General features: G+C 38.5%; 1 protein-coding gene across 2 annotated transcripts; it reads left to right on the top strand.

Moving 5' to 3' along the window:
* The first annotated feature begins 136 nt into the window (after positions 1-136).
* On the top strand, positions 137-15211 carry LOC124157826 (band 7 protein AGAP004871-like). Of its 2 annotated transcripts, XM_046532857.1 has the most exons (9): positions 137-244; positions 439-591; positions 719-859; positions 973-1073; positions 10633-10788; positions 10893-10990; positions 13116-13277; positions 13358-13523; positions 14343-15211. In XM_046532857.1, exons 3-9 carry the CDS (start codon positions 727-729, stop codon positions 14451-14453), a joined length of 927 nt encoding a protein of 308 aa, XP_046388813.1. In that variant the 5' UTR covers positions 137-244; positions 439-591; positions 719-726; the 3' UTR covers positions 14454-15211. The 2 variants fall into 2 exon arrangements, with proteins under 2 accessions (XP_046388813.1, XP_046388814.1); XM_046532858.1 differs by lacking the exons at positions 137-244; positions 439-591; positions 973-1073 and having other exon boundaries at positions 757-859.
* The last annotated feature ends 465 nt before the right edge of the window (positions 15212-15676 follow it).

Raw genomic sequence — 15676 nt, 5'->3', positions numbered from 1 at the left:
ACATAGGTTGGATTTAATGTTCATCGTTCAGTTTGGTTCAGTTCGTAAAAATCGGGGTGACGTAGTTTTGCAATTGAGCACAGGGAGCGTTAGTGTCTTGAAGGCTCAACTTTGGTAGTGAGCTTTGGGCTCATTTAAGTGGGTTACGCACTTTTCACCATTGCGCGGAATAGAAGAATTTGAAAAAGTCTTCTGTGGAGGATTGCAATTCTCAATTTACCACCAAATTAGATAACACTTTATTGTAAACTATTGTATCGTTTATTCTAGCCGATTATGTCCAATGTGTTGTCATGTAGTTGATGTAGTCAGATTATTAATTAATAACCGACGTAGTACTGGAAATGTGATTCATTTTGTATAGCTAACCTGTAAATAATTATTTTCTCGCAGAGCTGGTTAAAATATAAATCGCGCAAGCCCTTCATTATATTTTAGGGAAAATTCATTTCTTCAGTGTGGGTAACCCGACCACGCATGCGTCAATATTTCTGGAAAATATTGAGCAAATCGAAAACGTTTTAGGGGTTTTGGCTTTGCTGGTGTTCGCAAGATTTTGGTACACAAATAGGAGGACTATTCTGAAAACAGGTATTCATGCTATTGGAGTCATTATCAATTTGTCTTTTCGATGAACATCGATTTTGAGGCTAGCTTCCTCAACTCAGCAGTTATGGACTTCCGAAGAGTTTGAGCTTTTTTGTTATTTATTCCATAGTTAGCGCGATGGAGGTGCAAGAAACTATACCACATACACCTAAGAGTAAAATAGCAATTGGTCGTGAATGCTTGTCCAAGAAATTATCCTGCTTCAAAAGTAGGGACGTTGAAAAGGACGATGACAGTGACGTTACAAAGTGTTAGTATATGTTAGTTGTTATCATGGCCTTTAATCACAATAACTGGGTTTTGCATCTTGTGATTGGGTTTACCAGGGATGAGTAATGGAAAAATTCACTTTCGTATTTTCAGTGGAACCAGAAGAGATGAGTGCAGCAGAAATATTTACCACTGTGTGTTCAATCATTCTTATAGTTCTTACATTTCCAATATCAGTGTTTCTCTGTTTCGAGGTATGATTTTTGAGTGAAAGTTCAGCTAAAACTTTTTATATTAAAGCCTCATTGATCATTATATAGAATGATTTGGGATGATTTTCGTGCATGCAAACTTTTCTGTTTTATGCAATTGTGTAGGCATGCTCTGAGTGGTCTTAATTGGAATAGGATGGAGTAAGATTTTAATTTTTGGTTGTGTTCTGCTGCCAGATAAATAGATTTTAGGTGTTTACATTCACTCTTTTTATTTAATCTTTTGGGTGACATGTAGTATTATTAATGTCGTTGTATTTATTTGCTTTTGCTATCATGGGAAGTAAGCCAAAGTCATCCCTGTTCTAACGTATGTAAATCTATTAGAATTCTTTGCTGAAGGTTTATTTTATTATGCATAACAGTTACCTAGTCTATTAGACAGAGATCTCTGTAAAACTTTTGATACCTTTCCCTGTAATGCTTACGTTAATGCTGGTAATTTTGCTGAGATTTGAAATGGACACATAACGGTGACCCTCTTTGAAGTGCTTACACTGTGTGGTATGGAATGAAAGTAGGTCAGCCTCACCTAAGGAATTCAAGGGTTATTTTTAGAGTTGCCTTTTACCAATCCTGAATGGTAGTCGTCAGATTTTAATATGGGTGTCTTTTTATCTCATGAATGGGTATGATAGTTCTGTCTAGTGGCTATAGCAATTATAGATGAGCTAAATAATTGCTCATCTGGAGGTCTCCGATTCAAGTCCTGGAAGTGATGGATTCCTGTAGGGAAATAAATTCTTTTTTTCTGAGATGAATGATAATAATAATATTTATTCAATGGTCAACACCATTTCGTAAAGTTTTTTGAACAAGGCATGAAAACAACTCAAAATATATGCAGATAACTTCATATTAACAGTCTTATAACAGTCTTTATATCAGTCATTTAAAAGTCTTCATTTAGAACCTGCAAATAATTTGTGCAAACTCACGTGCTGAAAAAGTCAACATTTTGTGGAAGACTGTTTCCCAAACAAGGCAGAGTGGAGTTGTAGGCGTAAGCTGTTGCATGGTGGCCCCTCTGGAATAGGTCCTGAGATCGGGACGAACGACAGCAACAAAAATTGATTCTTAATAGCTCAGGAGAGTCAAATTCCTAAGTGAGAATTTTCCTTAAGAAAACCAGATCAGCGATCTGCCATTGAGAACTCAAGAGCTGAAGCTGCTAGAAGATGGGAATATCCCTAAACAGAAAGCCCAGTCTAAGCCCCACGATTTTCAGGAAGTGATTCTGAACTCGTTCAATGTCCTGTGTAAGACCAACTGTATGTGGTGACCATGGGGGAGAGCAATATTCCAGCAAAGGTCGCACAAGCTGAACAAACAAAGTCTTTAATGCCCACACAGAGAAGCCATCTCTTGATACTCTTAGAATGAATCCAAGGGCTGAGCTCACTTTTTTTGTTATCTTGTTCACTTGATCTTCAGGACTGAGCGTTGATGTGAGTATTACTCCAAGGTCATTAACAGAGGTGGATCTACTGAGAGAGTTCCCATTGATTGAATAATCAAAGAGACAAGTTGTCAAGGATCTGTTGAAAGAAATCACTGTGCACTTGGCCTCATTAAGAAGCATACCATTTTGTAAGCACCACATTGAAATTTCATTGAGGTCCTGTTGAAGGCACTGACAATCATGCATGGACTTCACTTCTCTATATACTTTGGCATCATCAGCAAACATCAAAATACTTGATTCTTTGACTACATCAGCAATGTCATTGATGAAAATGGAAAATAAAATTGGCCTTTGCGACCCCTGAGGAACGCCAGAAGAAGCTTCAAACTCAGCTCCCGCAAACTTTACGGTCAACAAGCAACCATGCAAATAGCCCTCAAACCATCCGAGTAGTAATCCAGTGATACCCAGTCCTCCAAGCTTAGCTACAAGAATAAGCATGACTCACTTTAGCAAAAGCCTTGGATAGATACAGATAAACAGAATCGACTTGGTGATTATAAGAAAAGGTCTGCATGATGTCATCCTGGTACTGGACCAAATTTGTTGTAGCAGATCATCCTTTCTTGAAGCCATGCTGGTAAGGGACGTTATTATTCAGAGAGAAAGAGAGCCTATGAAGAACAATGCTTCAAAAATCTTAGCTAATGCAGGCTGTATTACAACTGGATGATAATTCTTTACATCTGATGGATCGCCCTTTTTGAATATAGGTACCACATATCCCCTTTTAAGAACCCGAGGAAATCTTCCAAGTTTCATGGAAGGATAATAGTGTTCATGATAGTTAAGTATGTGGTTGGTTAGTTACATAGGTACCAAGCCAACTCTTTCTCCCCTGGGTGTCTTTTTGTTTATAAAAAGCAGGTATCATCCCTTGCTTTTCACAACAATATCAATTTAGCTATTTTATTTTAATTTTTAATTCACAATTTGGCATATTATCATTTCAAACAAATCCCTCATCGTATATTATTATTATTATAGTATTCTACCGATTAAGGTAGGTTTACATGGAGTATTCAAGAAGTGATCTGGGAGCCTCCCTTCCAGCACGGCCTTCTTTAATTCACTGTAAGACCTACTCTCATTCAATCTATCTAAAAATCCTATTCTTTTCCTTCCCCTCCCTCGTTTCCCTAACATTCTACCCTCTAACACCATTTTTAACATCCCCTCCCTTCCAGGTACTCGCTCCATCCATACCTTCTGTCTCCTCCGGATCTCATCTAAAAGCTGCCTCTCCTCGCCAGCTATGTCCAGCACTTCGTCGTTCCTTTTCCTCTCCGTCCATTTTACCCTCTCCATTCTTCTCCATACCCACATCTCAAATGCCTCCAATCTTCTATCGTCTTCTTTCCTCAGTGTCCACGTTTCCGCACCGTAGAGAGCTACACTCCAGATCAAACTCTTCACTAACCTTTTCTTTAAACTCTTACATAGCGATCCTCTCAAAAGCTCCTTCCTGTTCATGAATGCCTCCTTTGCTAATGCAATTCTCTTCCTGATGTCCTTACTACTGTATCCGTTTTCCTCTAACATACTGCCTAAATAGTTAAATTGCTCTACCTGCTCGAGTTTTTCTTGAGTCTCACATTCCTCGCTCGTGATGCTTTACAAAACCGCATAACCTTAGTTTTCTTGTGATTAATCCTCATCCCATACTCCTCGCAATGTTCGTATAATGCATCCACTAGAGCCTGAAGCCCCCTTGCTGACTGGCTAATCAACGCCTGATCATCCGTGATTCTCACTGATTTGAACATCATTCCTCCCACTTTTATTCCAGCTTCTAACACATCCCACGCTTCCCTTCCCATCTCTTCAGTGTACACGTTAAAGAGCAGCAGCTATAGAGGACAGCCTTGCCTCACACCTCGGCCAATGCTTGCCCACCCAGATTCTCCATCCGCTACTCTCACTTGCGCAGTCTGGGCCATGTACAGATTATGAATCAGTCGTCTATCCCTCCAATCTACACCTATTCTCTTGAGAATATCCATTAACTTTACCCAGTTCACCCTATCAAACGCTATTTCAAAATCCACGAGACACGCATATACGTCCTGGTCATATTCTAGGTTCCTCTCCATGAGGGACCTCATTATTGCTATTGCATCACGAGTTGACTTCCCTTTTCTGAAACCAAACTGATCTTCACCCAAATACTCATTTGCCTTCGCCTCCATTTGTCTGTTCACTATCCTCAGCACCACTTTCACCGCCTGCGATATTAGGCTGATAGTCCTATAATCTCCGCATTCCACAGCTTTCCTCTTTTTTGGAAGCGGAATTAAAACCGTCTTCACAAACTCCTCCGGCCAACATCCCTCCTTATAGATCCTGCACACTAGTTCGAACAACCTTTTCTTACTATCCTTCCCTAGATTCTTCAGAAGCTCACACGGGATATTGTCCACTCCTACTGCTTTCCTAGCCTTCATATCACGAAGTGCTCTCTCTATTTCCGAATCTAATATCCCCGGCCCAAGATTATCCTCCTCCACTGCACTTTCCTCCTCTAAACTCAATCTCTCTGGCCTGTTTCTTCCGTCATACAGATCATCCACGTAGTCCTTCCATGTACTCTGTACCTCTTCTCGCTTGGTTAGCATCCTCCCATTTTAGCCTTAATTTTAGACATGGCTTGTCCTCTTTTGCGGTCTGATAGCGACTTAACTTTGGCGTACAATGCGCCTACTTCTCCATCCTTCTGGAACTTTTTCATTTCCTCACACTGTCTTTTCCATCAAGCCTCCCTTGCCCTATTAGTTTCACGTCCTAATTGATTATTTAGTTCCCTATACATTCTTTTGCCCTGTTCTGTGTCCACGTTCTTCCACTTCCTCCTCTCTTCCACTTCCCTTATCATGTTCTCTGTTATCCACGGCTTCTTTATACTTCTACTATCAATGTAGCCAATTGACTTCTCTGCCGCTTTGAATATTCCCGTTTTTATATTATCCCATCTCTCCTCAACAGTCTTAGTACTTTCAATCTCCCGTATACTAATGTCTACTAGTGACTGATATTCTTTCCTCATACTCCCCTTCAGGGCTTCTACGTTCCATTTCTTTGCCTTCCGAACTTTCATTAGTCTTTTGAATCTTACGTAGCATTTCATGAGCACTAGATTGTGGTCCGAATCTGCATCTGCTGCAGGGAAGCTGTGCGAATTTTTCACACTATTTCTAAACCTCTGTCTTACCATAATGTAGTCTATTTTATATCTTCCCACATCTCCTGGACTTTTCCACGTGTACCTTCGCCCTTTATGATGATTGAACCACGTGTTTGTGATGAATAATTTGTTTCTCTTGCAAAATTCTGCTGCTTTCTCTCCCCTGTCGTTCCGTATTCCTAGACCAAAATCTCCTATTTCGTGTCTAATTTCGTGTAATCTCCTATCCCTCCCTTCCCCGAATGAGGCGTTCCAGTCCCCATCACTACCAGATTTTCCTTACCCGGTGTGTCTCTAATTATTTCCTCAAGCTGTTCATACACCTCATCTACTTCTTCCTCCCAATGATTGCTAAAGGGCATGTAAACTTGGACCACCACAAGGTTAGTGGGCCGCTCCTCAATTTCTACCACCAGAATCCTATCGCTTACCTGGTCTATACCTACCACACGCCTACCCATCTTCCCGTTTAATACTGAAGCTACCCCTCGCTGGCTTTCCTCCCCTCCACTATATATAACCCTATAACCATCACTCCAACAGTCCCCCCCATCCCTCCACCTCACCTCGCATAATCCTAAGATATCTATCCTAGTTTTTCTGGTTGAGAAGTGTCGTAATCGAGGATATTGTATTGCAATTTGAATCGATTATAGTGTGAAAAGGAAATGACGTAGGTCTTGGCCTACTAAATTTTTTTGTGGTGTTTTAAAAATTTTTAATTGTTTCATTCACTTGCTAATTGTTTGTTTTTTGTGGTATCGGCTCCATTTTGGTGGTGCTTGCTTGTGCCTAGATCTATCCCTTCATCGTAGTTATTATGTTTTTAGGTATTTTCAATCATCAGTGTCTCAACCTGCGATAGGTATTGATTGTAAATCAATCCAACCCAAAGTAGATGTCAACTAGGGACGTGCAAGTACTTGAAAATTCGAGTGGAGTATCAACTTCTTGACTCGAATGCTTGAGTACTTTACGAATGTTGAGTCGAGTAGTTTTGGTTACAGAGCTTTCGTGGCTGGTAGGTTCTGAAGAAATTGATTGGAAGAGTTGGCTGGGGAGCCAGGTTGGTTTGCTTCAAGTGTTTTGACAATGATTAGCTTCCTTTTGCTCACAAATTATTGCATTTCTTATGTTGAAACCATAATTAAATTTGCATTAAGTATGTGTTGGTTTTTGAGGGAGTGTGAGACAAATCGTGAAAAATGTGGATGACCAATTTGGAAGGCGATTGTGATCGCTGGCCTACTCCTAGTATTTCTACAAATGAACAATATATTACTCGACCTAGTAGTAGGCCAAGCCTTACCGGTCTTAATTCTTCTGAACCTCGATACATATATGTAATGCATGCCGAGGGAAGTGCCTAGAGTAGGCCTTCAAGGGCTTACTCTGATCAGTAGGCACACCAAAGGTGCAGGCCTCTTTGATTTGGGACTTCTTTACCAAATGTGCTGACAAAACACCTGCCAAATGCATTTTTTGTTAAAATACTGCACTATCTAAAATAAGTTTGCACTGTCATTTAGGGAGTAAACTCTTGCTGAATTATCAGCAATTACTCGTTAATGAAGGTAATAAGAAAAGTGCCATAGGGCCATTGAAAGCATCACATCTTACACGATTCATCTTTATTTTAATTGTGCAAATGCATTTAGTCTGGGCTCTTCCCGAGGAATTTGGAGACGTAGTTCAAATAAACTCAACAAATTATTGTGTACTTGTTAATTCATCTAAATTGTCCTTTTGGAACTGTTGTAGATATATTAATTTTTATTCAGTTCCTAATTCTGACCATCGACATTCCTCATCGTCTTTTCCCTTTTACATCAGGCCAAGGGTTCAGAAGAGAAACTGCGCCAGGGGATCGAAAAAATGAGAATATGTGCTTGCATTATTGTATTGCCTTGTCCAGAAATTATGTCTTGACTCGGTACTCACAAGTAGTACGACATGACTTGTGATCAAAACGTTTGACTTGCACATCCCTAAGGTCAATCCGAGCTATAGCGCATTCCAGGGATGTAACTAGGAATATGTATTGGGGGGGAGGTTAAGGGCCTACGAAGAGTACGACCCCCCACCCCCCTCACAGAGGTGACAAGGTGGATTTGAAAAAAATTAATTTTTCTGGTCTGCCTTACTATGCAATACAGACTGTCCCACTGACTAATTTTAGTAACTTCTCCTCGAGCAATATAGGTACTTGAAAATTGGCATACTTATGGGGAAAGGTCCTAAGTTATGTTGAGTGCAAGCAAAATTTTACAATTTTGACCTTTTGACCTCACAATGTGGACCCAAACCAAAATTTTGAATTTGCTTTATGGGGTTTCAATGTTAAAAAAATTCAAGATAGAAAAAGTCTGAATATCATTGACCAAGATGTAAATTCTTAGGTTTTCAGACACGAAGAAACTGAAAATAACACTTTTTTTCACGAAAATTCAACCATTGACCTATTAAGGTCACGTCAAGGTCCTAAGGGTGGCAAAAAGAATAGAATACCAACAAAAGTGCCGATCCATGGGTTTTAAAGGGTGCCCAAGTCATTGGTATAGTCCAAATACTCGTCTTATCCACTATTTGACCTCCAGGGCTAATTCTGAGGTCAAAGGTCATTGAGTTAAACGTTGGGACATCATGACAACCAACGTGTCGAACCATAGGTTTTAAAGGGTGCTCAAGTCAGTTTTGCAGTTCATTTATCAGTATTGTTGATTTTTTGAACTCCAAAGGTCATAATGGGGTCAAAGGTCATAAAGGCATGATTGGATATATCAAGGAAACTAATGTCTCCAAACAAAATGTGACCAAGTGAGGTGCGTAGTACACATAGTATCCATTTTGTTAAATGTTAACCTCCTGAGGTCATTAGGTGGTCAACATTCACGGAGGTGTGCGCAAAAATATCCAGGAAATCAACCCGCAAACCGGAAAATTTTCAAGGATGCCCAAGACAGTGAAGCGATAAACATATCCATCTTGTTAGTTTTTGACCTCCGATGGATACATAGGAGTCAAATGTCACAGAATCTTGCGCGGGAATATCAGGACAACTACCATGACAGACAATAGGTATTAAAAGTTGTTCTAAGGTATGGTGCTGTCCACATATCAAGAGGTTACCCAACATAAGTTACAAAGTTACACATTGACCTTATTGTGTGTCTCAAAAACTGTTTGAGTTATTTTCAAGTACATATTTTCATGGAAGCCACCTTACCTCAGCAGCAATGTTACCCCCATTTGCGAAACTCTTCAGCTGCATGTCTCTTTGGCATTAGCTCATTGTTACAGTGGTGCAGCGAGGGGGGGTTTTGGGGGATTAAACTCCCCCCAGAGGTGAGAGAAATTTTTAAGTTTAATCCATTTTACGTTATTGGATTAATATTACTTGTAGAATAATGTAAAAGCAAATATAATATACCTCTGGAAGCCGTAAAACTCACCATTTTGAGCCATTTACCTTGAAAAAAATTCTGGGGGGGGGGCCATCCTACTTCCCCTGGAGGGTATTCCATACCCCCAAACTCCCCAGTATTAGTTGCGCCTAAAACCCCCCTAGACTTAATTCCTAGATGCACCCCTGCATTGTTAGTCATAGTGGAAAGAACCACCATGAAGAGCTTTACTCTTGCAATCAGGGTGGATATAATCGAGACTTACATATTAAACGGAAAGTCAGTTATCAAAACGATTCATAAAATTTTCTTTGAGCATGGTGTTCGCCATAGAAGAACAGTGGTCCACAGGTCGTCGCCTCATTCAACAGTTCCTTTCATGAAATACAAGCCAGAGCTGCAGAACATTGCTTTATACGGAAGGAATTGAAATTTTTTCAGGTTCAGAAGTGGCGATAAATTGTACTCTCCTTCACGTCATTGTTATTTTTTAAATGATGAATTTTTAACTTCATTATTCAGCTTTTGAAAATTAAATTAGTATCTACATAAATGCGGTAACAACGGATTTTTCAAACTATATTCCAGCTAAGGAATTGTCATTTGCGCTTAAACATTTCTCTAATTACATCGTTTTCTATGCAATCCCATATTCCTTCTTGAGATACACCAATTATTTTTCCTCTCTGTTATGTGTGGTTGCATACCTTAGCAGGATGCCTTCCGGCAGATGGGAAGTTTATTATATGAATGCAATGGCGGATACAGATGCGGGGAGGTGCCCCCCCACCCTTGCCGGTCCGCCTGAATATTGCAAAACTGCAATTTTAACTTTTTTATAACATAAGAAGGCTTGTCTTTTACATGTGTATAATCACTTTAAATAAAAGTTTCTTATACTCTGCCTTGGAAGTCAAATGATCAAGTGACAGCTGTGATTTGATCATTTTTTATTGCGATAAAAGTGAAGACAGCTCAAGTTATATTTTGCGCCCCCACCCCCCTTTGAGTTTTTTTGTCTGCTATTGCATGAATGTGAAGTTTTCTTTTTATTGCCATAAAAACAGGATATTTTATTCCATATTATTTTTTATCGTGAATATGCTTTCACTAGGGCATGACTTGCAATTTATCTTCATTGAAGGGAAATTCTCCATTATCATAGATTAACTGCCCCCATGTGTTGCTCATTTTTGCTCTCAATATATCCTTGAGTGTCTTTGAAAGTGTAAGTATGTGTGTACGAAGAAATTATATAACCTCATGGCTGTTTATGTACCATGTCTGGATGATTATTTTTGCTTTATTTTATTTGTATTACATCTAGTGGTTGATTGATGTCTAAGAAAGCATAAATGAGAATGTGTATGCATTTGGGTATGCTGTAATGAAAAAATTCACTATGCATGTGAAAGCTCAAATGTATTTTTCATTAATTACTAGTTAATATTTTGTGGTACTTAATGTATTCACTCCTATTTTTTCTTCCAGGTTGTGCAAGAATATGAAAGAGCTTTGATATTCAGATTAGGGAGACTTAAAACTGGTGGTATTCGTGGACCAGGAATATATTTCCGTATTCCATGTATTGAAACTTTTCATAAAGTGGATTTGAGGACTGTATCATTTGATGTTCCTGTACAGCAGGTACATTACTAATCTTGACTGAGTGCTTGTGTATGTGCTAGTTCTGTAATGAGCCCAAGTTTTCACTTTTTGTCCATGCTGATGATGTTTGTTTTATCTCATAGGTCCTAACTAAAGATAGTGTTACCATAAGTGTAGATGCTGTTGTCTACTACCATGTTCAAGATCCATTAAGTGCCATCCTTAAGGTTCATGACTACAGGTAATACTGTTAAATATGTTTGAGTAGATTTATTTTTCTGTGTGAAAAGAGTATTTAATTCTTAGTTGTTTTTTTTTTGTCATAGAAATTAACAGTTCATGTGTTCCATTTAATTTATTTTCAATTTTAGAAAGTAAGACGTAAACTAAACTTGATTTTTTGGGAAGGCATTATCTAAGCCATTCCATGGAAATTTGAAATATATGATGAAATTGGCTCTATTAATTTAAAACATCTCTCAGATCTTAGTTTGAATGAATAACTATCCTGTTGTTTAATTTATTTTGCTTTAAAAGTACAGCAGACTCCCGATTATCCGGCTGCAGTTTATCCGTGTTGCAGATTATCCGTGCATGATTTTTACTCTCGCTCAATTTTTTCTGCAATCTTCATTTAAAAAATAAAATCGGAAGCAAAATCATCGCAATTACTGCGTTAATGCTAGGATAAACCGGGATTATTATTTCCGTTAGAATCCTTCGTAAAATGGAAGGGATCGCATGCTAACTGAAAACAGGAACATGGGAGCACCATGTTCCTGTTTTCCAAGCCTCGCAGTGCATGACCACACTCCGCTAAAAAGATCGCTTACTGGTGAAGAAAGCTCTCATTGAGTCTGGGAAGCACTCTTAAATAATAGAATAACTGCATAAATGATATTGTATTGTATGTTTTAGGTTAATTATGAGCATTACAAGACAGTTATGTGAAAGTTTGGATCATCTGTGTTTTCCGATTATTCGTGCCGTCTCTCCCTATCATTAGCCTGGATAATTTGGAGTGCACTGTATAGTAAACAATGTCATTTCAGGTTTACCTGTCTAATCATAATGACTTAAAGAATTTTTGGAATCCCAATGAGGAGATCTCTAAGTTTTGATTTTCCATCATTGATCTCCTTTTTTCATGTATCTTTATCTTCATTCCGCTAGAAAATGATGATAGACTACTGTCTGTAAAAAAAAGCTAGACACTTGAGTTAGAGGAGCTGTAACGGCTAAACAAAGCAAACAATTTCAATGTGACTTAAAACATATGGGAGGTTGTCTATTTCTATGGTGAGTGATGTACTCGAAAAAAATCGTCTCCTCCATATTATTTTTTATACATAAGTTTTTTAAATCTAAAATGTACCCCGTTTTTGCTTGTAAAATCATGTTGCCCAACTTTGAGCATTTGCCATTCTCTTATTTTCTGTGTCCATGACGTGGAGTTCTGTGTGCAAGGACCCAGTTGTTTACTCCTTGAAAGAAAACTGAAAAATACATTATTAATTCCATCTTCAATTCCTGGAATTCCTCAATTCACCTTCAGATAATACTAAGTAATGACTATATTTGGAGGATAGCCATAGTCCATCACTCTATTATTAGTGGAGGTTTTGTCTAACCCCTTAAGGATTAATGCTAACCCTATTGCTGTTGTGAATGTATTTTGTTCCCTTGCGTGATGTGGTCAGGTGTCAACATGCTGATTAAGTCTTCCTTGGGGGTGGTAGACGGTCAACTGTCTACCACCCCACTAAAGCTGAAGGACTTGGAGCAGGCATGAGTTTGGACTTTTCATATGTTTTCTGTACGAGGGATCAACGATGTCCTCTAAAGTAGCACCAATACCCGTCAACCTTTTTTTCTTCCCTGTATCTTTACCCTCTCCCTTGCACCCTTCCTTTTTTCCTCATTTTTTCCCCAGTCATTGCTGTTCCTCCCCTCTCTTGAGAAAGATGAGCTGCTGGATAACCACGCTTCACGAGAGCTCGGTGAAGGTGTTAACTTATCATACACAGCAAAATGCTTTGTCAGTATGGTGCCAGGGAAGGTATAACACATCAGCAAATGTGTATTTTGCCTTGTAAAATACAACAGGGACATGAATTTAAATAATTTTGAATGTGGTTACAACTTTATTTAATATATACATGGAATAATTATGTACAATATTTGCTCAATCAATATCTTCTAAAATGAATGGTATGGATGTAAGTGAACCCACAATTTATAGGAAGCGACTGTAATTTCATTCTGAACCTGTATGTATAATTATGCTCCCCACCCATGCACGTTACATAGTTAGCAGTTATTTTGCTCCAAGCATGAAAGCGCTTAAATGTGCAATTGTATTCTAGGGAATCTACCCGCCTTCTAGCAGCTACAAACCTTCGTACAGCTCTGAGTTCACGAAGGTTATCAGCCATATTGGAAGAAAGGGGCCAAATTTCTCAAGCTGTCCAGACTGCTTTGGATGCTCCAACCGACCCTTGGGGAGTGCTGGTGGAAAGAATAGAAATGTATGTTGTGGTGAAAAAACTTAACTGACCTCCTTTGAATGCTAAATTATTTACTTGGGTCATGCTTCAAATTTCTTTAGAAAAGACATAAGACTTCCGAGCACTCTTCAGCGTGCCATGGCAGCCGAGGCTGAGGCCAGCCGTGAGGCTCGAGCTCACTTGATTGCTGCGCAAGGTGAAGCTGATGCTTCCAGGGCCTTGAGGGAAGCCTCAGATACAATGTCTGGAAATCCAGCTGCTATGCAGGTATGTACTTCACATAGTTTTTGTATTTTTAAAGTTATTTTAGTTTAGTTTATAACAAACCCATGTCTCGTCACCAATGACAATGGGAGTCAATACAGAGTCTTCTCCACGAGAGTAACATTTTAAAAAAATTAGTGCTGCAGCCAATCGGGTGGTTTTGTATTTGTCAGTAAGCATGTGAGGGGCCCACCTTGCACAATTTTGCATAATGCAGGTGGTCCTTTACAACATCTTGCATAATTGTTTGTGAAACGTGATGGAAATTTTCACTGATATCATCAGTTGTTATGTGCCGATCGGCCTTCACGAATTCATTAATTGAACTCAGCACTTAAAAGAACCGCCTTCCGGAATGCTCGTCATCATCTCTCTGCCCAAGCTGAAATTACAACACTATTGCTGAACAGATGACTTGCGTATAACAGTGTCTCCATATACTACCTCCTTCAGTTGACAATGAATATTCCGAGGTTTCACTTTTCTTGCATTGAGAAATCTAATCACAGCCCTAATTTTACAACTGGCGGCATTTTCTATTTTCTTGAACATTATAAACACTCACAGAAAGATCACAGTCAGTACCAGCAAGGCGTAACTTTGCACACACAGCTGAAATACAACTGACCATGTTAGAACTTGTCTGGCGGCTACTCTACTCTCTAGTGCACCGTTTAGTAAATCGGGTTCTACTTTTCGAATGTGCCTCATATTATTGCATAATATTTATCAAGTACTTTGACCAAAATCCTGTTCTCTGAATGTTCTTGGGAGTATTCATTCAAAAGTTTATTAATATTTTTCCTTAACTTACATTCGCAGCTGAGATACCTTCAGACTTTAAGTGCGATTACCAATGACAAGAGTTCAACTATAGTTTTTCCCATTCCAATTGACTTGATGAGATCACTTCAAATAGGACATTCGGTTTAAGGCAGTTCTGGACTACGAGGGATTCCTCTTGTATCTATCTGTATGTAGCATTTTGCTTTTCCCATGCTGTTGCAGTTGCATACCTTGAATTTTGTGGCATTGAACTGTGTTGTACAGATACATTGAAGGTTAGCAACTTGACTCGACCAAAAGCCTTGTATGTCTCCCAAAATGTTTTGTATGTGTTATGTCAGTCAAGGTGTTTGTACCACAGTGTATCTAAGGCAGGTAAAATATCAAATATGCAGTTATATTCTGTGTATATTTGGTGTACACTCCACAATGTGATCTATGGGAAAAGTTGTATGGAAATATGTTATTAAAAAGCAAGGTTACTTTTGCCACCAACACCACTGAATAGGAAATCTGCTATAATTTGCTGTATAGCTTCAATTATCCATCCAAATATATTGTAAAGCTTTAATGGATAACTAAAAGACACAGATAATTCATAATGATTTTCTGAGAATTTCATCCTTTCTCTGCATTTTTTGTGCACTTTCCGGTCAAAAACTAGTGGTTTTGAGGGTGGGTGTTGGAGAACAGAAGACATTAGGAAAGGGAGAGCAGCAGAGCGTATTAAGGAACTGGCTATATAGGCGATAGCAGACAATCCAAGGAACGATGAATTGGATGACAGATAGTCGAAGCTCTACTGTAAATGTTGTGCCAAGTTGTGTTTGCTCCTAAAATATTAAAATTAATTCATTATATTTTTACAAATTCCTTTATGATAAAAAGAAATGATAAATTGAAAACAATTGTTGTGAAATTTAATTGAAAAAAAAACTCATAATTATGTTAAAATTTATTTAAGATGAAAACAGTCGCACATTGTTATGGGATAAATTTTAAGGCTGTTTCTTAGTTTTTTTTATAAGCTACTTAGGATTTTAGTTCTCGAGCAATATGCCACTGACAAATGGATAACATAAGAAGTAGGAGCTGAGGATACAGAATATTCCTGAAATATAATTGGAATTCAAATTTTCCTGTTTCATTGTGAGAATGCCATCATGATAAATCAGTGCATTAATAGTTATTGTTCTATTAGTGGTGTTATGTGTGTATGATTGTAAAGTCATGCACACTTGAAAGTATCATGTGAGCCTGTCTTTATGATCATAAATGTTCCACATAGAGGTATGTGACTGCAGTTTATTGTAATATACATTTTCAAATCAAGAGGGGTTTCCATAAATGATGAGTTTTTTTTAAATCTT

This window comes from Ischnura elegans, chromosome 4 (genome assembly GCF_921293095.1).
Source record: "Ischnura elegans chromosome 4, ioIscEleg1.1, whole genome shotgun sequence".
Taxonomy (NCBI): Eukaryota; Metazoa; Arthropoda; class Insecta; order Odonata; family Coenagrionidae; genus Ischnura; species Ischnura elegans.
Note: the sequence above shows the minus strand (reverse complement) of the source record. Positions and strands in the feature narration are given on the sequence as shown.